Source organism: Thamnophis elegans, chromosome Z, assembly GCF_009769535.1.
Source record: "Thamnophis elegans isolate rThaEle1 chromosome Z, rThaEle1.pri, whole genome shotgun sequence".
Lineage (NCBI taxonomy): Eukaryota > Metazoa > Chordata > Lepidosauria > Squamata > Colubridae > Thamnophis > Thamnophis elegans.
In genome coordinates this window covers 37,480,307-37,503,850 of record NC_045558.1, presented here as the reverse complement: position 1 = coordinate 37,503,850, position 23,544 = coordinate 37,480,307, and the positions used below count along the sequence as shown (strand labels likewise).

At 35.8% G+C, this 23,544-nt stretch overlaps 1 protein-coding gene across 3 annotated transcripts in view; it reads right to left on the bottom strand.

The window, feature by feature from the left end:
• The window catches only part of BZW2 (basic leucine zipper and W2 domains 2), a 40,046-nt gene extending 16,529 nt beyond the window's left edge, over nt 1-23,517 (bottom strand). Inside the window, exons 1-8 of one of the 3 annotated variants that reach the window (XM_032237565.1) lie at nt 23,420-23,517; nt 23,099-23,229; nt 10,124-10,188; nt 9,060-9,236; nt 8,532-8,635; nt 6,764-6,829; nt 4,926-5,061; nt 3,040-3,149 (exon numbers count right to left, since the gene is read on the bottom strand). In XM_032237565.1, coding sequence (XP_032093456.1) covers nt 3,040-3,149; nt 4,926-5,061; nt 6,764-6,829; nt 8,532-8,635; nt 9,060-9,236; nt 10,124-10,181 — 651 coding nt within the window. In that variant the 5' untranslated portion in view covers nt 10,182-10,188; nt 23,099-23,229; nt 23,420-23,517. Of the gene's footprint in view, nt 1-3,039; nt 3,150-4,925; nt 5,062-6,330; nt 6,402-6,763; nt 6,830-8,531; nt 8,636-9,059; nt 9,237-10,123; nt 10,189-23,098; nt 23,230-23,419 lie in introns of those variants that run through there. The other 2 variants (XM_032237566.1, XM_032237568.1) reach the window with 2 other exon arrangements.
• Nucleotides 23,518-23,544: the final 27 nt, after the last annotated feature.

The window sequence follows — 23,544 nt, the reverse complement described above, 5'->3', positions numbered from 1 at the left end:
TACTATTCAACATCTACATGAAACCGCTGGGAGAGATCATCCGCAGGCACGGGATAAGATACCATCAATATGCGGATGATACTCAGTTGTATCTGTCCGCCCCGTGCCAACTCAATGAAGCGGCAGACGTGATGAACCGAGGCCTTGAGGCCGTTATGGACTGGATGAGGGCTAACAAGCTTGTACTCAACCCAGAAAAGACCGAGTGGCTGTTGTGCTTCCCTCCCAAAGATTCGACCAATATTCCATCACTCAGGCTGGGGGGTCAAATTTTACACCCCTCAGAGAGGGTTCGCAACTTGGGAGTCCTCATGGATCCACAGCTATCCTTTGACCATCACCTGACGGCTGTGACCAGGGGGGCATTTGCCCAGGTTTGCCTGGTGCGCCAGTTGCGACCCTACCTGAATCGGGAGGCTCTCACAACAGTCACTCGGGCCCTTGTGACCTCTAGGCTGGAATACTGCAATGTGCTCTACATGGGGCTGCCCTTGAAGAGCATCCGGCGACTTCAGCTAGTCCAGAACGCGGCCGCGCGAGTGATTGTGGGTGCACCTCGGTTCCCCCACATAACATCTATCCTCTGCGAGCTGCTCTGGCTACCTGTCGATCTCCGGGTGCGCTTCAAGGTGCTATTAGTCACCCATAAAGCTCTTCATGGTAGTGGATCTGCGTACTTGAGAGACCGCCTTCTGCCAATTACCTCCCTGCGACCAATTAGATCTCATAGATTGGGCCTCCTCCGAATTCCATCTGCCAGCCAGTGCCGGCTGGCAACTACAAGGAGGAGAGCCTTCTCTGTAGTAGCTCCAACCCTTTGGAACGAGCTCCCCGTGGAGATTCGTACTCTCACCACCGTCCAGGCCTTCCGCATAGCCCTTAAGACCTGGCTAGCCCGTCAGGCCTGGGGACAAAGATAGCCACCCCTCCCGAATGATGAATGAATGTTGCCTATTATTTTTACTTATGTGTGTCTACGTTATTGTTTGTATTCCCCTTCCTGATTTTATGTGAGCCGCCCTGAGTCCCCTCAGGGAAAAGGGCGGCCTATAAATGTTAATAAACTCTAAACTCAAACTCAAAAGTAAAAAAAAACAAAAGGCTTGTAACGAAAGTAAAAAATTAAAAAAAAAGGTTCTTCCAATATGTTAAAAACAAGAAAAAAGTCAAGGAAACAATTGGTCCATTGCAGGGAGAAAGTGGCAAGAAGGTGACAAGCAACAGGGAGAAAGCAGAACTACTTAACTCATTTTTTTCTATCTGTCTTTACACAAAAGTAAAAAGCAATCCAACCTATCAAAAACAGCATCACAAAAACAGATTAGGAACACAAATTAAAATAGAAAATGGTACATGAGCACCTGTCTACTCTAGACGAGTTCAAATCACCAGAACCAGATGGATTACACTCCAACGTTCTGAAGGAACTGACAGATGTGATCTCAGAACCACTGAACTATATCTTTCAAAGATCCTGGAGCACTGGGGAACTGCAAGAGGACAGGAAACTACAGACCCATTAGCCTGATATCAATATCAGGGAAGATTCTGGAAACACCTAGAAGCAAATAAAGTAATAACCAAAAGCCAATATGGGTTTGTCAAAAACAGATCTTACCAGACTAATTTTATTGCATTCTTTGACAAAGTGACAAAACTAGTGGACCGAGCAGAGGTGGGTTGCTACCGATTTGCACTGTTTGGCTGAACCGGTAGTGGAAATTACAACTGAATTACCAAACTGGTAGGGATGGCAGGCTCGAACCGGTTCCCCAGTCGCTGCATGGTTTTTTGGTTTGTTTTTTTTAATGTTCTGTGTATGCACAGATCTATTTATAGGCAACTGCTCATGCACATGTGCGAGCGCCCAAATCACATACACATTGAAGCAGCAGTAATGCCACAGCAACCCATCCCTGGACCAGAAGAATGCTACTGATATAATTTACTTGGATTTCAGTAAGGCATTTGACAAAGTAGACCATAACCTACTACTTGATAAAATAGAAAAATGTGGGTTAGGCAGCATCACCACCAGATGGATTCCACCAGATGGATTGTGGCTGGCTGACCAACCATACTCAATGTGTAATCCTCAATGGAACTGCATCTACATGGAGGAAGGTAAGCAGTGCATTATGCCAGAGTTCTGTTTTAGGCCCAGTACTCTTCAACATGGACGAGAGCGTGGCACGACAAAACCGCGCTCGTCAAAATAGCGGTGATAAAATCGTGTCGCTAAAGCCACAATGTCATCACCGCGCGTCATCACCGCCGCGACAACAGCACTGCGACAGAAGGGCACTTTAAAACAGCGCGGCGGCAGAAAGCGGATTTAAATTAAGGTAAGGGTTAGGATTAGGTTTAGGGGTTTGTTTTAGGGTTAGGTTTAGGGTTAGGATTAGGTTAGGTTAGGTTTAGGGTTAGGTTTAGGGTTAGGTTTAGGATGCTGAGTGCTTGGGAATGCGCGGATTTGCCCTCTGCGATTATGTCATCGCGGTAGGGTCGCGTTTTTCCTTAGCGCTTTGAACGGCGCGAATTAGTCTTCGCGCTTATGTCTCCGCGGATAAGGGCTTCGCGGATTTGTGGTGGAACCGGGCGAGAGGATAGATGGGGAACTCATCAAATTTGCAGACAATACCAAGCTAGCAGGAATAGCTAACACTCTGGACGACAGACTTAAGATACACAAGGAACTTGACAGACTTGAACATTGGGTGCTATCTAACAAAATGAAATTCAATGGTGAAAAAAGTAAGGTTCTACATTTAGGGATGAAAAACAAAATGCACGAGTACTGTGTTATTTTCTTCAGGATTTAAATGCCCTACTTTCTATTCTTCCTTTCTGGTACTTTTTAATTTTTTTTAACAGTATTGATGTTAGTTCCTCATTGATAATTTTCTTCAGATGTTATGCTTTTGGAATTTTAAAATTCATATTTATATTTTATTTATCTACAGTTTTAAATTTTTACTTCAGGATTCCTGGAGAAACTTGCTTATTGGTCACATAGATTATAAGAATAGGAATACTTACAAGCAGTCTCTTGTCTAAGTTAGCCTTTCTTAAAGAAGAAGTAACAGAGTTGGCATCTTTCTCAAGCATCCATGCTTTAAAAAGCTTGACAGCAAAAGAGGCTGCTATACCTACAGCAAATAAAAACATCATAAGCAAAGAAGCTGTGGTGTTTATTTAATTAATTCAGTTTTTTATCTAATCTAATACCTAGACATGTTTAGATCAATGTTTCTTAACCTCATCAATGTTAAGATATATAGACTGGCTGGGGAACTCTAGGAATTGAAGTCCATACATTTTAAAGTTGCAGAGGTTAAAAACCTCTGTATTAAACTGCTGTTCTCATTAGATTTTGCTGGCACAACTATCTCTGGCTCTGAGAGGAACTGTAATCCAAAATCTCTTTAGGATAACAAATTGGTGAGGTCTGGTTTGATCTCTAGGATTCAACATTGGTCAGTCAGAAAAAAGTGTATGGCTGGCAGGAAACAAAAATGAATAGCATGTGTTATCTGGGCAAACCCAGAATCTAAGAAGCTGAGTTATTAGTTATCATCTGTTGAAAACTACTAGAAATGTACCTAGCCATACTATGTTTCTAATATTTTTGAACAGAAGAAAAACTCATCTGAATTCAAAGTAGGTCATTCAACTGTGCCTGTTCATGGAGCAGTGTTTCTGACATTTAGCAGCTTTACGATATATGGACTTCAACTTCCAGTATTTCCCCAGCCAACATGAGAGCTGAGAGAATTCTGGGAGTTGAATTCCATACATCCTGAATTTGCTTACATTGTGAAACACTGCCATAGGGGAATTTCATCAATCAACATGCATAGTAAAGTCCTCCCTTTTGTCCCTGATACAAGTTGTGGTATCTTGAAACACTTAAGATGAAATTATTGCAGGCATCCCAAAAATGTAACCAGGTGGAAGAGAACAGTAATCTCTCCCTTGTTATCTCTCCCTCAATCCAGGCTTTCACTTGTGTTATAAAAATAAATAAATTTTCAGAAATTTATTGAGGAATCATTTAGGTTTTCTGAATCCCACAATGAAGAGAATCCACTCTTGAGGGAGCAAACCTCTGGCATTGCATCATGTACTGTTAAAACCTGTACTTAGCCTTCTCTCGAAGATTAATTATACTTGAAAGCTAGAGTACATATAAGTAACTTGAAAGTTGGAGTACATATAAATAACATCCTGTTAATAAAAAGAAGCCTCAAAATCTTTAATCAATGCATAAGATAGTGGATTTTAATATCACAATTTCCTTGTTTAAAATATTATCCCCACCCTAAATATATTTCGAAATAGAGCAATCCTTAAAGGAAAACAGCAGGAGAGAACATGATTATCTCTTTTCCTTCTAATAAGTTCCAGCTGCTGGTTTATTTGTTTTTGATAAGAGAGAAGTACCAGTGGCTCTTAAGCACACTCAGTTTTACAAATACAATTGCCCTAACATGTTACTTCGCCATTAGCTTCAAGGTCACTTCTTGGAAATCCTGATTTCCTCTAACTTCCTCAGCCTTTTTCTGGGAAGGCAATTATTTCCTTTTAATGTACTAAGCCCTGCAAAGATATTGCCCATTAAACAAAACAAAACCCATTACATTCACAAGATGACATTCAGGATTCTCAAATCAAATCTTAGTCATATTAATATGTTAAAATAACAAAATTGTCAATAAACAATTTATACATGCACAGCACATAAGCTTTACAATTTATTAATGTCTAAGAGGAGGGAATGGAAAATACATAAGATCTCAAGAGAGTGATCCCTAATTCTAAAGCCACAACATCAAAGATCCTGCCTTTTCAAAATAAAGATAACAAAGTTATCCTGTGGGAGAAGATAATGTACATTCTTTGGGGAAGGGAGAATCTCTAATTACCTTCTTTGACAATGCTGTCAGTGAAAAGGCTTGTTAAAATGGTAGCGGGTAGTGTTCCATTAGCTAGTAAGATTCCAGTGAGGATTGCCAATTTTGCTTGTTCAGTTTCAGAAAATGCTTTAAGAAATAATAGGAGCTGTAAGTCAAAAAAAAAAAAAAAAGAGGCACATGTTTTTGGAAGCATATAAACACAGAAAACAACCTGAAGTGCTCAGGACTGCCCAAAATAATAATAGCAATGCAATAAATCCAAATTTGGAATGACCAAAAACTACCTTAAAAGTTAAAGTGTTTATCAGTTTATGAGAAAGAACTGCATTTACATTAAATTAACAATGTAATTTAAAGTCAATCCAATTAATCTCTGTTGTAAAAGTAAGTCAGTATACAGTAATGAATAAGCAGGGTAGATATATTTGTTTTGTTTCAGAACAGGGAGAACACAGGGTACAAAGTAGAGTATTAGTTACACTTTGATCCACAGCTTTGAATCAAAGTTCAAAATTGCATAATCATACATTGCTGACAAGAAAATGCAACACATGGACATAATGGGGAATAGAGAAGATGAATGATAATTTGTCTTAATTCCTGGAAAACTTATTTAACAGCTCTCTAATGCAATACTGATCTTTTGACAAATCAATATGTAGATTCTATGATTCAAAATATTTGCTTTTTATCAAAGAGCTATGGCACACATATACCTTTTAATAATCATTGGCTGTGCTTGTAAAACATTAAAGGTAAAGTTGTGTAAGCTTTTTGCACATATCTGAAAAGATCTTTATGTTTTCCTTTAAATATAAAGCTTATTTCAGAATTTAAAATTTATCTATATTCTTTTTTATCCTTTACTGTAATATTTTATAAATATACATATAAAGATTATGTTTTATTATCCATATTTATTGTATTTATTAACTATTGGTTACCTATTTTCATATGAGCTGAAACCAATTAAACTATTTTCCATAACAGCATCACTTCAAATGGTGCAAATAAGAGCTAATTTGTTCTACTGGTTAAGACACAAAGGTAGAATCTAGGAGACTGAGAGTTCTAGTCCTGCCTTAGGCATGAAAGATGTCTGGGTGACTTTGGGATAGTCACTCTCTCTCAGCCCAGGGTTACTGTTTTGGGGAAAATAGGAAGAGGAAAAAAGTATTAAGTATGTTTGCATCTTGAATTATTTATAAAAATACTAAACATGGTTATAAAGAAATTTGAAAAATGAGACTATTTTGTGGGATTTATTAACCACATTCATCAAGAATGTGTATTCTTGTATCTGTATTACTGCCTAATATAAGCTTAAATGCACCCTCAAATCCTAGTGCTTGCCAACTATGTTTTTTTAGCGTAACCTCTGAATAGAAATTATTGGACTTGATGCCCAACTCACTGAGGGAATAAATTTAGGGAAGTTCAGTTTATAGATGTAAGTGAGGGCGATCTGGCTGCGACATCTGTCACCCCATTGATCGCCAGGGTTGATTCGGCTGATCTGGCTGGCTAGGCGGGTGTCCCCTTCCTCCCACACTGCTCCATGTGCGTCCTTTCCGAAGCTGCACGCTTGGTGGAAGAGGACGACCATCCCAGATAGAAGGAGTGTACCGATCTTCGGCCAAGGGTATACGATAGCTGCGCTCCCCTGCTAGAACCTCCAGACAAGCTCAAGATGTAAGCAAAAGATCTTTTAGTTATCTTTACTACAAAACCCTGAAAAATCTATGCAAATAAGAAGCTATTGTAATAACTGATATTTCAGTAGCCAAAATAGTTTCTTATTCTATTTGAAGCACATTAAAAGTTCCTACATGTTAGAATAAAACTACCTTTTTTATTTCATCTTCAAATGCTTTTTCCAAATATTTATATCTTCTGATCAGCTTATTGAAGACCTAAACATAAAAAAATAAACAGTTAACAAGTACAAACCAATTATACAAATGTCATTTGTAAAAATCCTTACAAATAATAAATGATAAAACTAAAGTGTAGATTAAATATAATTCATTAATTTACTTATTTAATAAATCATCTAAACACCTAGGCAGATGTATAATGCTATCCTTACTGTTCTCCAATTCATCACTAACATAATTGTGGGTATATTTAATGCAGTGGTTAAAGTAGTAAGCAGGAACATAAATCAATATTTTCCATTGTTAAATATTAAGCAATTTATTTCTCTACTGATAAGATTTATCCTAAAAAAATATACTCTATCAGATATTATCAAAAATAAACCATTACAGTAGTTAAAGTCATTTATTAATTCAAACTGAATCTTGAGCAAGGATTCAAATAGAATCCTGTTAGTCAATTTACTGTTAAAACAAGGTTAGAGTTTCAAAGAAAGGGCTAACTCAGATTACCAGCATTAGCTGCCTTATCATGTAAGGTAATCTAGCCATATAGACTAAACGATTTGGTCTTAGCATCTTGAATTAAATAATTTCACACTGAATGTAGGACTACTTTTGAAAATGATCCAACTTCTTTTATTAATAAAAATATAATATGTTGAGATCTATCTTAATGGTATTACAGGGTATCCTAATCATTCACTTAGACACTATTCAAAGTTATGAACCCCCCCCCCCGGCCCCCACAAGGTTCTTATTACAAAAGTTAAGGTCACTGCAGTGCCCTTGCGATAGTTTATCCTAAAACAGATCTCATGGAAATTGCCACACCCTCCACCTCTTCCATCCATTCCACAGAGTTCCTCCAGACATTGGCATATTCCCATGTTGGACTCTGGCTATGAAATTTATATAGCTGTTCATTGCCCTTGCTATATCTGTCTGTTCTGTCAATCTAATCTAATTTAATCCTAATCTAATCTAATTTAATCTAGCAAATTCACTTGGTTTCAGTTTGAAACTTATGGCCAGGAGGCTTTTGGAGAATTATATCTGATTTACCAGTTGCTTAAGATAGGCAGCCTCTTTTAATTAATGATATCTTAGTCACCTTTTGCTTGATTACTGCAACCCTTTCTATTTGTATCTTTCTCTGAATACCATCCAGAAGCATCAATTACATTGCCAGCTTGCTTTTGGATTTAATTCAAGATACTTTGCTATCGTTATAGCCTTTGGTAATTTAGGATATTGTTATCTATGGAACCCTCTATTCCCAATGGCTTCTATTCAACAAACAAGATTGGAAAGGATAGATTCAACTCAAGCTTGACTTTGGTCTCTTCTCTTAGGAATTTTCATTTATAGGGATCACAGAATCCAGGCTTCTTGCAAGCTGCATAATCAGACTAGCTTCTAGCTTGCTCATATTCATGAAAGCTAAAACTCCCTTTATGGATTGTGCTTTGATATCTGAGTGCTTCACAGATGCTGAAATCATATTTAATTTCAGTTGTAATACTAATAGACTTTTAGCTGTGGTGATGGTGATGACATATGGACTGAAATGACATAAATCCTAATAAATAAATAATTAAATAAATAGTTTGATTGCATCAATAGTATTTTTGCTGAGTATGCATGCATACATTTATTAAAACATAAAGCTTCAGAATAATTTAAAAATAAAAACAACTATGATCTATTTGTCATCTGTCTCAATGTTTGACTGAACCTGAGCATGGTGTCGGAGAGTATCATGATCTTCAACTGCACAAAATACACACTGGTTTGTTGTCTTGGTCTTATCATTATCATCTATTCTCGTCCCACCTGGAGCTGAGAAGGCACATTCAAAATAATTACATAACTAAATCTTATATTATCCACATGGGAAAAAGAGATAGTGTTATATATATATATATATATATATATATGTATATATATCTGCCAAATGAAGTAAGGCTTATTACAAAACATTTTCAATCATGGAAATAAAATGTGATATGAGTATCAAAGCTTATAATGACACTGCCTGTAATGCAGACTCTAGTTTAGCTTCTATACTCCATACTACTACATATATTTACAGTAATCACAGATATCCCAAGCTTCTGAAACAAATGTAAGATAAACACCACATATAAAAAGGAGAATCAAGATAGGAACAGTTCTTTAACCGTATGGCTAACAGAATCAAGGAGACATGTTGCTAGAGCTAGATTTGATGGAAGTGTTGAAGTTTTCTATGTGACATACATACCTAACATGCTGCCAGCTATCAAAATGTCAAATAGAGTGTCAGCATAGCGCCGGTAATCTAGCCTTGACCCTGTAGTATCCAGAAACTTGGCTACCGCTTCCAAGTCATCACCAGCTTCATTAAGTCCTTGGACAATTGCATCCCGGAAGATAGTGGGTTCAAATTTCTCCTTTTCATCTGTAATAGAAAAGTAGTACTAATAAGTTTACCTAATTTATTACTTACCTATATTTTTCAGCTATTTACCATTCTAAACATATGCATATTAATGCCCTATACTACTGAAAATGCTGCACGCATTGTGTTCCATTTTTCTGCTATTTGTCTCTGTTATAATCAGTTTTAACTGATATGTTTTTAAATTTATTGTTATAGAATTCCAAAGCAATATTTTTAATATTGATTTCCCATATTTTCAAAATAATAACAGAAACTGTGTGATTTTAAAAAAATTGAATCAATTTCTTAAGATTGACTGGAAGGGCAATTGACATTTCAGATGACAGCATTCTTCTTTCTGTGCAAGTGTACTTTATATGCTAATAGCAGCAATAAATAAATTCAGCAATTATCATAAAACCTCTCAGATGGTCAAGTCATGCCAATTTTATATCTGCACTTTTCTTTCTTCATATCAAGCACATAAAGACATTAGGAACATACCCTTCTGTTTCTATGTAAGAGACATATAGTCTCTTCTGTTTAAAAGGAATTATTACTTAACATTAACAGTTTATTGAAACAGGACAATATTACTAAAATTTGAAATTAGCTTATTTTAATGTGTGATAATTGTTATAGTCTGGCATATGATGGGCAGTTACATGTTTTAAATAAATCAATAAATGTGCTACAGTAAATCATAATGCACTTTGCTTTAACCAAATAAGCAAACTTATATGGTTTACAACTCAGTCAGTGCTGTGTGATCACAGCAGTAGTTTCCAATATATACCATGAAAGCAAATTATTACTTCATTATTTTGTGTTTTGTTTGAGAGAAGAAATAAAGCATACAATACTATATAAAGTACTAAAGTACTACAACAAATTGTTATGCCTACCCCTCTTCCTTGTTTTGAACCGCTGGCCTGTTAGAATCGGCTTCTGGTGCTTATTCATAAAATTTCTGGAATACAAATTTTAAATATTATTTTAAAAGAAATATTTTAAATCAAAAGACTATTAAATAATGCTAAACTGCAAGAACAAAAGATTACATCACTACATTTCTCAGTTCAATCCACCTCACAGGGTTGTAAATAGGAAGATGATGTATTGAACGTGTTCCCCTTTGGGGTTGTTTGTAAAAATAATAAAAGTGGGATACAAACAAACAACTAAAATAAATAAACCTTGATTTAGAAAAAAAGACAAACAAAAGATCTTTATTTGTTGCAGTAGAGAGGTTAAATTACTTCCATGTAATGCTTTCACATTGTTTGTAGATAGCCACATTGATTCTACATGCAGTTCAATGGGGATCATCCTAAATCCAGCTTAGGTTTTTGCATTTCATAAACATATGCTGTCTTTTTCATTAAGACATCATTCTCATGTCTTAATACATGTCACACTTCCTGAGTAACTAGTCAGGGTAAAAGGAAGCACCAAAAATAATCCATAGAAATACATTTTAAAAGTGAAATGGAAACGAAAACCTTGAAAATAACAGAGAGAGGAACCCAAATTTATCACCTGTAATGGACTTAACAAACTGTTTCATTACATAGCAGAAGTGTAATTCCAGAGATTATTTTTATTTAACATCTATATTTAGCTGTAAAATGCATCACACTATAATCTTCTTTAAACCAGGCTTTATAAGGTAGTCACTAAATGCTAGTCACCAATCCCGCTGAGAGAGCAGCCAGAACAGCCAAATGCATTTGATTATAGCTAGAGATCAAAGGAATTGTACAACACTAGTGGGGAAGGCATTGCTGAACTGACAGAGTCTCACTTAGCTGTGAAGATCACATTATAAAAAAGACACATTCACTTCATTGCAGGGATAAAATGAAGAGTATTAATAAGTCACATTTGTCAATCTGAAGGGTTTGGAAAGTCAAAACAGGATGAAGGTATGTGCATTTTGTAACCACTATTGGTGTACTAAAGCAGTTCCCAGACAAATAGGAAAAAGAAAAGGGACTCAAAACTGAACTGAATTGAATACTTTATTTGTCCAAGTGTGATTAGACACAAACGGAATTTTGTCTCTGTACAAGCTCTTGGTGTACATGCAAAGCAACAGAATGAGGATAATCATAATCATGAGACCAATAAGAGGGCGGAATAGGAAATATAATAAATACATAATACTATAGCCATACTACATGTGTAAATACACATTTACATATACACACAAATACACATTAGACAACACATGAGAATTAGGTCTTCAGTGGAGTGGTGGTCGAGGGAAAAAATCTGTCCCTGTATCTAGTTGTTTTGACCTGCATGGCATATAGTACCAACCCTAGGCAAGCAGTTGAAGCAGTTTATGTTCAGGATGTGTGTGGTCTGCAGATATCTTCTCAAGCTCCCCCCTCCCTTTCTGTCACATGCAATGTTCAGGTCTCCTGTAGAAGGCAGAATTGCCTTTAGACTTTAGAAAATTTAGCTTGATTTTCTTTTTTCTGGGATTACTCTCTACAATTAATTGATTAGTCATAACATTTTAAATATCTGCTGAAAGTTGTCAACACATTGCATACCATCACACTCATCATTTGAAGGTACAACAGTACTTCAGATGAGGAACTGAATACCTGGTTCTTACTTCAGGTGAATGGATGGTGTCTTTAATTTACACAGAAGAGGTAAATTTTTCAAAAAGGTTATCTTCATTTGTAAAGCTTTTAATTGGTGAAATATACTAAATCTTCTGGAACTCACATTTAAAAGCCACTGATATAAAACTTGGAAAGAATGAAGTATGGAATTATACACTTTCATTGTTACCTTAAATACATAGTCTCATAGATTGGATTTGTACTTTGCCTATGATATGATTTAACCATACAATACTTTATTGAATAAAACACGTTATATGTCTGGCTTCATATAATATGCTAAGCCAAACCAAATCAAACAAAAGCACATTAGGGCTGAGAGTTTTTAGAAAACACGTTTAGGATTACCCTGTGAATTCAGAATGAACAGATGCTGGCATTTAATAATTTAATTTTTATTACAATGCATAATACAAACTTTGTTAGCACACTGCTGAAAATGTGAAATAACAAATAACAACAGCAGTCCGGTTGATATGAAAAATGTAAAAAGTTCAAAGTAAAGCACCCAATATATTGCAGAAATGGCAATAAATGTTCAAAGTTGAACAGAAAAACTGTGCATGTGGAAGAAAAGAAACAGAAAAATGTTTCTATTCATATGTTGGAATGTGATTTAATCAGAGACACCTGAATGAGAAGTGATTAAAGCAAAGGCAATAGGAAGAACTAAGCTGAATGATTCTGAATTGCATTTTTAAATGTCTCAAAATGGTAAACAATGTCATGAAGAATTATGGGAGCAATATTTTAATATAAACATGTCCAATACTATATGATCACTTAACACTGCTCTATCAGGGCAACCTGGTCTACCCAAATATGGGATGGAGCATACTTCTTCTGCTTTATCAGTAAATTTAAATTTAACACAATATGATCACTTATATCAGTATTTCTCAACCTTGGAAACTTTAAGTCCTGTGGACTTCAACTCCCAGAATCCCCCCGCCAGCTGACTGGGGAATTCTGGGAGTTGAAGTCCACAGTATTTAAAGTCGCCAAGGTTAAGAAACACTGACTTATATCGTAATTTAAAGTTTGTTCTTATGATAAATAAATGAAATATCATATTTTGGCAACATTCTCTGTCTAACCAGACTTTCAAAGCCTTCTTGCATTCTATTTGGCCCTGCAAGTTGGCTTGAGTCCCTGATAGAGGTGTGATACATTGTGAGTGGCAGATGGGGTAGAGAACATCCACACCCATCCTCTTGGTTTTTAGCTATTTAAGTTTCCTATTTAAATTATTTTGTAGTACCTTTTTAACTTTTTTGTTACATTATATGCTGCCTAGGGTTGCTATTATCAGTGAGATGGGCAGCAAACCAAACAAACAAACTATAGCTCAGCTTGTAAGAATTAAAGGGAGCATCACTGGTGAAGGGATTAAATGTATTTACATTTAGAGTACCTTCATTTTTAAAAATGACAATGCATAATTTATTTTCCCCATTTTACAGTCAAGGCTCCCTTGTTCCTTCATACTCATTTTCAAAATAATTTGATCCAGCTAGTAAGTAGTTATAATGATGGTACAGGAGTGGGAAACCTGAGTTTTAATCTTGATAGGTAGTCCTCAACTTATGACAATTGAGCCCAAAATTTATGTTGCTAAGTGAGAAATCCGTTAAGTGACTTTTGCCCATTTTATAAGTTTTCTTGTCACATTTCTTAAGTTAATAACTTCAGCTGTTAAGTTAATAGCACAGTTGTTTAAGTGAACCTGGCTTCCCATTGACTTTATTTGTCACAAGGTTGCAAAAGAGGACGGCATCACCACGGGACATTGCAACCATCATAAATATGAACCAGTTGTCAAACATCCAAATGTAAATCACACGACCAAAGAGATGTGGCAATAGTCATGTGTGAAAAATGGTCATAACTCACTTTTTTTAGTGCCTTTGTAACGTCAGTCATTAAACAAACTGGAAGTTTGTTTGTTTGTTTGTGAAGTTTCCAAGAGTTGGCCTAATTAATTTACGAGCCTTGAGACAAAGTTAAAAAAAAACCCATTCATTTATTAGGACTAACATCTTGGCACAGACTTCTATGGAGCTAAATCCCACTTAATGACATCTGAACTTCACCTCTGTGCCCCCTCCCCTCTGATTGAGGTCATTAATCACATTCTCCAACAGGATGTTATGGCAGAGTTCTGGACATGCGCATTCACATCCCAGTACAGAAATATGAGACTTTTACTCTGGCCAAAAGTATGCATGGCATTTCCCCCCCACCTCAAGTTGATAATAGTCATGGAAACGCTTTAGATGTTGACACTATTGTAAGTTGAAGACTATTTATATTTATTACATTTATATATTTATTATCACCCAACCTGTCTTGTAACTTATAAAACATTGTTTTTATTTTGTATATGACAGAGTACAGTACCCAGCTAGAGAAAGTTATTAGTTTCATATCAAGGTCATTTATTTATTTTAGGGGAAGACAAAGAAACATGTTTTGGATGTAGGATATATAAAAAGAGAAATGAAATATAGAGGTTGTATATATTTCAGATACTGCATACGCTGCTGGACAGGATATCACATGGTTAACATAAAATGGAATAGAAAAATGAGCCAGATTGCCTTGTCCAGAGTTTCCAGCAGTGGCACAAAAAACCTGGATTGGCTTGTCTGAGAGTAGAAAGACCAGGAGGTAAAGTATGGGCATAGAGATTCAGATACTGAACAGTGGAATATTGTGAATTAAAGATTGTATTAGAAAATGAGGAGGAAAAGAATATTTGATGAATTGAAAGCAGAAAATAAGGAGAAGAGAGGTAAGAAAATTAAGCAGGTTCAAACCTATTCTGTATATTCATAAAAATACTGGTTTTGTAAATAATATTTTCACTTATTTTCACAGCACACAGTACTTCATTGGTCTGTAGTTCATTGTATCCAGAATATAACATAGCTTATTTGTTTGTTTGCTTGTATATCTGTTTATATCATCCACGCTCTATTATTATATAACTCAAAATGTTATCCTGTCTTGTAGTTTCCCCATAATAACCCTTTGGGTTGTGCTGAGAAAAAAATGACTAGCCCAGAATCACCAAGCTAGCTTTTATGCCTAAGAAAGGATTAGAACTCATGTTCTCCCAGTTTGTAGTCTAGCAGCTGAACTATTACACAAAACCAGCTTTCTGAGTACAGGTAGTCCTTGACTTACAAAGTTCATTTAGCAACTCTTTGAAGTTAGAATAACACTGAAAAAAGTGACTTATGTTTTTCACACCTATGACCAGTGTAGCATTCCCATTGTTATGTGATCAAAATCTGAATGTCTAGTAACAGATTCAAATTTATGATGGTTGGAGTTTCCCCAGAGTCATGGGAATGTATTTTGAAACCTTTTGACAAGCAATGTCAATGGGCAAGCCACAGATTCAGTTAACATTATTTAATGTTACTAACTTAACAACTGTGGCCAGAAAGTTCGTAAAATAGGGCAAAAACTCACTTAGCAACAGAAATTTTGGGCTCAATTATAGTCCTAAATCAAGGCCTACTTGTAGTCTTGTTCTAGGTATGAAAGCCAGCTAGGTGACTTTGGCTATCACTTTCTGTCAGTCCTACGAAAAAGCCAGTGGCAAATCAGTTCTGAAATTCTTGCCAAGAAAACTGCAGGGACTCAGTCAGGCAATTGTCAGAAGTTAAGACTAACTTGAAGAGAAAGTAAAAAAATAGAACAGAACAAAAAATCCATGTCAATGCATTCAGATAAAATATTGCACCTAGCTTACAACTAATATTGGGCACAACTGCAGTATTTTCTATTTATAAAGACAAATTAGCTAGTCCCTAGTTCTGCTATTCTTTGCTTCCAAACATGCTAATCATCTGGTCTTTTTATAGAAACTTTAAAATCAGCAGCATGTGTAATTCTTAAAGGGACAATTTAAGATTTTCAGGACAAAGGAAGCTGTTAATACACTGCACTAAAGACCAGTTACAATCACACAATAGAGTTGCATAGAGGTCATGAAAGAACAGGATATTTGATTGTGCCAAAGTAGCAAAGCTCACACATACTATTCCATGACAACCACCAGACTGTAGAAAAAGCAGTAAGAAATTGGAAAGTTGACAAACATGACAAAAATTACATATGAATGAGAGATGACTAAGCCTGGACAACATGAGGACAGAAAAGCTGACTTCTACTTTGCAACCCAAGAGGCTAAGGAGATGACCCCAAAGCAACAATGCTTACCAGCTTAGATCACAAATTAACATAACAGCGATCAAATGCAATAACTATAGCTGACCTGGTATGTCAGACATTTGGCAAAGCATTAATTTTATTGAAAAGGGATGGAAAAAGTACTTTTTTCATAAAAAGGAAGGAGAAAAAAGATGGAAACAAGAAAAGGAAAAGCCTCATTTAGTTTCTTCTCTATTTTTGACATGCAGCACTTACTTTCTTAAAAGTTTAGCTTTTATAAGGCACAACCTAAGGGAGGAAGGAACCCAAAGCAGGAACTTTATTTGCAAGGTATTGAGGGAAAAGGATGGAATATAAAAGATTTTTGTCTGCCTGCACATAAAAATAAATTTCCAATAACTAAAGAATGTGAAAAAACTAAGAGGCACATCACATGGTTTAAGAAAAAGTACTGAAATCTGATAGGTTGAATCAGGTTGACATTTCCTTAGTCTTTTGAAGTTGAATGCTTTTTACATTCCAATCTGAAATTCATAATAATTGTACAAATTGTAACAGTAAATGCATTTGTCTGAACAGACAAGGTTGGGTCACTTTGGTAGAGGAAATGCACCATTTACTATTAAAACACTATTTCCAAAGGTAAATCTTGTTTCAACATTTTAAATGATATATGTTTTCTGAGGTTTTTGCGGGTGTTAGTATGTAGGTCTCTAGTTGTTCGGGTTTTCTCCCGCGTAGAATTGGAGATGTCTTGGCGACGTTTCGACGAAGTCACATTCGTCATCTTCAGGCTGCTGCTGACTACTTCAGGTTTGGTGTTTCTACTCCTGGAAACATATATATAGAGATATATATATGTATGTATGTATGTATGTATGTATGTACGTATGTATGTATGTATATATATATATGTGTATGTATGTATGTATGTATGTATGTGTGTATATATATATATATATATATATATATATATATATATATATATATATTATGCCCTACACTAAGTAGTTTGTTTGAGCACCAATTTAATAGCAATAGAATTTAGCATTTAAAACTTGCTGTATTTTCAGAGTATAAGACACACCAAGATTTTGAAGAGGCAAATTAAAAAAAAAAGTTTTGCAGTCTGCAGACTTCCTAAAAACAGCCCGTTTTTTCCAAAAAAAGGGCATGAATAGAGTGCTTCTGGAGGGTGGGGCCAAAAAGGAGTAAAAAAAGGGCTCATTTTTCACTCATTTCTGCCCTCCCCAGCCCCCAGGAGCACTCTGAAAGCCTCCTAAAGGCTATGCATGACCATTTTGGTGAAGGGGGTGGGGTTTCATGAGGCAAAACTGCTGTATTCAGTGTATAAGTTTTACCCAGATTTTCAGCCTCTTTTTGAGGGAAAGTCTTATACTCTGAAAAATATGGTATATACCGTTTTCCAGTGCTTTCCAGCCTTCTTTAAGCAGTTTACAGAGTCAGCATATTGGCCCCGACAATCTGGGTCCTCATTTTACCCACCTTGGAAGGATGGAAGGCTGAGTCATCCTTGAGCCTGGTGGGATTTGAACTGCCAAATTGCAGGCAGCTGGCAATCAGCAGAAGTAGCCTGTAGTACAGTACTCTAACCACTGAACCACCAAGGCTCAAATACACAAATTTCACCTCAGAAATTCTATGAGATATATGTCCTAATATACTGGATTCCTGATGTCTATGCATTCAGCAAACTTCATATGCATGTCTCTTTTCAGTTTTAGCCAAAGTCCACTCTCCAAATTACAGTAATAAATTGGGTTAGAAGATGTTGAATGCTTTATGTCTTCTTTATTAGGAAAAAGAGATCTCCTTCAGCAGTGGTGGGTTTCAAAAATGTTTAGAACCTCTTCTGTAGGTGTGGCCTGCTTTGTGGGAGTGGCTTGCTGGCCATGTGACCGGATGGAAGTGGCTTGCCAGCCATGTGACTGGGTGGGCATGGCCAATTTATAAAATGTGGTGAAACTCACTTAACAACGCTCTTGCTTAGCAACTAAAGAAACTCAGAAACTCTGGCATTTGAACCACACAAGTCTTAAAGCTGTGAAGTTACAAGACCCTTGCACCCCTAACACTTTAGGAAAAAAAAACCCCAGGGGTGTTCAACTTGACAGCTTTAAGACTTGTGGACTTCAAATCCCAGAATTCCTCCTCCAGTCATGTTGGCTCAGGAACTCTGGCACTGAAGTGTGCAAGTCTTAAAGCTGTCAAGTTACAAGACCCTTGCACCCCTAACCCTTTAGAAAAAAAAACCCCGGGGGTGATCAAACTTTACAGCTTTAAGACTTGTGGACTTCAATTCCCAGAATTCCTCCTCTCACTCTTCATCTTGATGATGTGCGGACAGGCGGGGATGGAGCTGGAACCAGTTCTAAATGGCACTGTTGATTTGTGGAACCTCTTCTATAGAAGAGGTTAGAACTGGCAGGAACCCACCCGTCCTTCAGTCTGAAAAAACTTTTTCCTTAAGTACTATTTTTGGGACAATAAGCTCTGATTAGAGAATATCTAAATATTCTCTCAAAATGCTTTTGATATCAAAGTTCTCTTGATATATCCTATTTCACTACTGGAATCTCTCAGAAGATACTTGGCTTCCTTGTTGGATTTGCATGCTTAGTGCAAACATCTGAAGGATGAAAGTCTATGAAAAACCTAGAGGCAAACATTCATGATGAATTTGAAGAAGCCTACTAGGATACATTCCTTATTAAACTGATATTGACAAAACAAGGAATTGAACTGGATTCTTACTTAATAACAATTTTGGATCCATAAGAATTACAATGCATATATATTTTATTGAATTTTTATTAAGAGAACTATATGTAGTTCTACAAGAGATCTATGACTATATATATATATAGAACCATGAAACTTTCTAGGGAACAGCACTTAAGTGGCATGGATTTTTAGCTATTCAAAATCGTCTGGATTCTATTCAAAGACAAATTAACATAACAATAGTCATGAAATTTATATCTGCTTCTTTGTCCAGTTTCCACATGGCTCATAAAGTTTTCAATAATTCTGGGAGGTCCTGAAGAAGACAAAGTATGACTGGAAACCTTCCATCCATGTAAATTATTGGAATTATTTCAATTCATAACATTTGATGGCACAATAGACTTTCTACATTCTAATAGTAGTTGCATGTTTGGATTTTATTTTTCATTATACAATTTTAATAATCCTCAAGTGCTACAGAATTACTATTTAAATATATTTAAGGATACAACCATTATTTATTTCAACATGGGCAGATCTGAGTTAAATTTTAGATTTTAAGCTGGATTTCTTGTGTTCTGAAAAAAATTATAGTAATAACATGCTTAAAATCCTTAAATTAATAAAATTGCATAATGAAAATAACTGCTTAGTCTTCTTGGATCTTGATTTTTGCCTTTTTGAAATGTTTAGAGTAGTATCTCTTACAACAATTTCCCCAGTATAAACAATATACCATAAATTTAAAATCCAGGGCTCCTGATAATTAGAGGGGACCAGTCCCTGCAATTTATTTTTTAAAAGCAATACACAAATTTTAATTTTGCTCTATCTAATTCAGCTGTAAACATAAGCCTAAGCCTAAATTTTAAGCAAAGGAAAGAAGTTTATAGGGACATTTTATTTTACTATGTAGCATTCCAGAACTGAAAACCTTGCTTGGAAGTATATTCCAAAGAAAGGAAGTATCACTATGTAAAACAAATTGTCTACTTCTTCACCCAGGATATTGCTCTTAAAAAAAACAATAACCTCATTCTACATGAATTTGCTTTTCCTGCTCTACACAATGCCAATTCAAAGTTATCAAAAAAGTCTGTGAAAGTATATTCCACAGCCTCATTTGGCATGGCATGAATAATTATTTCAAAACATTTTGATCTGTGCCGAACTCATAATTAAGTTTCACTGATTATTCAGGATGTAAGAGATTATTATTTCCCTTCTTCAATTCAAAAACAAAACAAAACCCAAAATTCTATATTTTATTAGAATAGTTGTAAACTGTTTTCTGCATCTGTTTCATTTCTTCAACATACATATAATATTTATTATATATGGGTATATGTAATATATACATGATATAATAACTAGAGCTGAAAACAAAGATCTTATACAGAAGGGTAAAAAGTCATTATTGTACAAAATACAGCTTTTGATTCCTTTTTTTGCAACAGGACTGACATTTTTATCCAGTATTTAACTTATTTTTTATGCTATGGGCACTCAACTGAAACATCTTTTTACAAGGAAAGATAATCAATAAATTAAATGCATTTTATGGTACATTAACTTCAAATATATTTTATTGGTGTAAAAGACTATTATTTGAGGAGGGGAATTAACTGACAGATTTCTTCATTTACCAGTTATTTCTCTATGGCTTTATTCTGAACAGGAATAGCTATTTTAATGTGTCTATTTCAAGTCCACTAATTTTGTGCTTTTTTAATGTAAAACATGCACACTTTGTAAAGGGAAAAAGAGGCATTAAATCTATACTTTTGACTTAAGAAGCAAACTGTACTTACATTTAATATACTTTAAATAGGTCCTGAGTAGCTTAAGTCCTATTTATTGCAGTAGGCCTATTCCAAATATGATTTAATTCGAATCTAGACATATAATTCATTATAGCTGAATCAATATTTGCTATAATTACTGTATTTACTAAATAATATAGTGCTTGCCAAAAATAGATACCTATACTGCTTTGTACAATTTTATCCCTTAATCTTCAGTGGCATAATATTTTGTACCTTTTGAAAAGAACGACAATGAAAAGGAAGCAGTACTGAAAAAGATACTCTTTACACAATGGAGAAAGATTAAAACAATAGCAGAAGTTGCATTTATCTGCAGACACTATACTGTGTAGTTTAATATAGAATTTAAGGACAGGATGATGGATTGCCTTTTCATAATATTAGGGGTGGGGAACAATAGTTGACAACTTTAAACTTTCCATTTGTTCCAAATCAAACATGTTTATCAATCGGCCTATGAATAATATTTTCACTGCAACCTAGTTTATACGTATTCATGCAACTATGATGTATTTTTTTATTAAATAACGGTCTAAGAATTATAAAGTACCAAGAAATACTGTACAAAATGTAGTAAATTATCACCTGACAAATTCATCTGTAATAATATAAATCTTAGTTGTAGTGGATTACAGATCTTAAATTATAGTTTCCAGATAAACATAGCCACAAAGTGGAAAAGACTATAATCCCTTATTAAAGGGGATTGGTAACTTTCAGATGAGAACAGCAAGATGCTCTAGCTCTTTTCCTTTGGATCTGATAATCACTTTTGATAATAATTGCTAAAAACTGGTTGCTAGTATGAACAAAGAATAAAAAAGAGCAAAGTAGAAGATCCTTGCATCTATGTGTGTCCATTTAAATTAGTGTTAATTTCTGAAAGCAGAATTAAGTTTCCTGGTCTCTAGCCTAGTGACTAAACCACTACACAAACTGGATGTTACCTGATCCAGAAAGCTTTACACAGATTTTCTTGGAGAGAATTACATCCAATCATATCTATTTGCAAGGGTGATGGTTCTTTCCCTCATCTCTACCCACTTTTGCAACTCTCCCTGAGAATTCTTGAAACATGATGCTGGATGTTGGATGCAGAAGAGTATTTACTTGAAAATACTACTAACCTTGTGTAATTAGCCTAACACAATCAATAGTATAAAATGCTGTTCAGATTTGCAAGGTATAGAAAAATCTCTAAAAGCCAAGCAAGAATATTACAATTACTAATGTATTAAAAAGTAGCTATGTTTTACCATATTAATAAAACCAAATGTTAAATTATATAGTTTTAACATTGCATTTGTGACATTTTAAATTTTAAAAAAGAGTTCAAAGTCATATTCAGAAGGTATTCAACTAAATAAATCATAACTGGAGAATGGAATTTCTGCTAACTCTTAGAAAAAATAAAAGAAACTCAAATTTTATAAATCAATCTTAATTTATCTGGATTCACCCTGGGTCTGTTCAATCTCCTCAAATCTGAAATACCTGACTTTACATTACTGGTTGATTGCTACAGTATCATTCAATGGAATAGTAAACCTTGTGAATAATTTTAATGTTACTTTTAAGCCATATGTGTTCTCCTACTCAGTTAAGATATAAGAACACATAATAAACTTGAATGCCCTCAAACAAACCTACAGAAATCTAAACAGAGGATGCAACTTTATTTTTTAAAAAAGCATTCAAAGTTACAGATAAAAAGTTTATTTGGTACAAGGAATTTTCAAGACATGTTATTCCCCCTCAACTTACCCCTTTATCACAAATCAATCATTTTGACGTATAGTTAAAAACACCTGTACATTAATGAATTACATTCCAAATTTCATAGGAGCTCTTTCTGGCAGGAGTATGTAACCCTCATGACAACTTAGAATTGAGCCCAAATGGAATGCATTGTCAGATAAATAATCTAATATTTGAGGTTATCATAAAATGCCACACAAATGAAATTTATACTTGTCTGGTTGAGGTTTCTTGGATGCCAAAGGTGCTTCTGTAATAAAACAGCATACCCCGCTGAGAGGTACGGATTGATTTTAAATACTCCCAACCATCGGATCCGTAGCACTGCAGATCAGAAAGCTGTCACTTCCTCAAGCAACCCGTACCTGCTTTTGGGATATTACAAAATATCAAAACGCCTCCTTCGTTTATAAGCGTTTCACTAAGTGCAGGGTGTCCTCCCAAAAGAGATAAGAAAAAGATGGCACGTCTTTGATTTCCCTCCAGTGCTACTCCGGTGCCCAACACGTTTTTTCGTGTTGTATTTTAGCAAGCAGCTGGAAGCAGTCTTGGGACCGCGAATTGTGCTTCCCCCTTCCCTCCAAATCCCTATTACGAGGCCTTTAAATCCCCACGCAAAGACAGTTACTGGCCCGCCCTCCTGCAAAAAGCAGCTGCACAAATGAACGCTTAAAAACTCCCATTGCTGCTTCCAACCCAGCGTGATGTTCTTGTCCCGTGTCACCTTGCTAAAGTCACGCACGTACACCTCTTCCAACACAAAGTTGCTTTCGCCTCCGAAGATTTCCCGCCGCTGCTGTTGCTCGAAAGCCTTCAGCCCAAAGCCTGGCTGACTGATTAGCTAAGGAGTCAAACCTGTCGGAAAAGACAAGAGTCTTTCTATTTCTATGCCCTTTAAAGCCAGAGTAATTATGCCTCCTGCTCCCTCTCTCTCTTTGTGCTTTGCAGCAGCCACAAACTCTTTTTGTTCAGTTTCCCCTCCTCTTCGCCTTCTGCCCTTTTCTTGCTCAAGGCGTCGGTTCCCCACAACCCAACATTCGCTTACCTCTGCCGGGAAAGAGGCTCTGGTCTAAGGAGAAGCAAGAGACAAGCGCGCCCGCACACAATGGAGAAGTGAAGGGCGAGCACGTTGACACCTAAAAGCAGTCTGAGCACCGCCTACTTCACGGC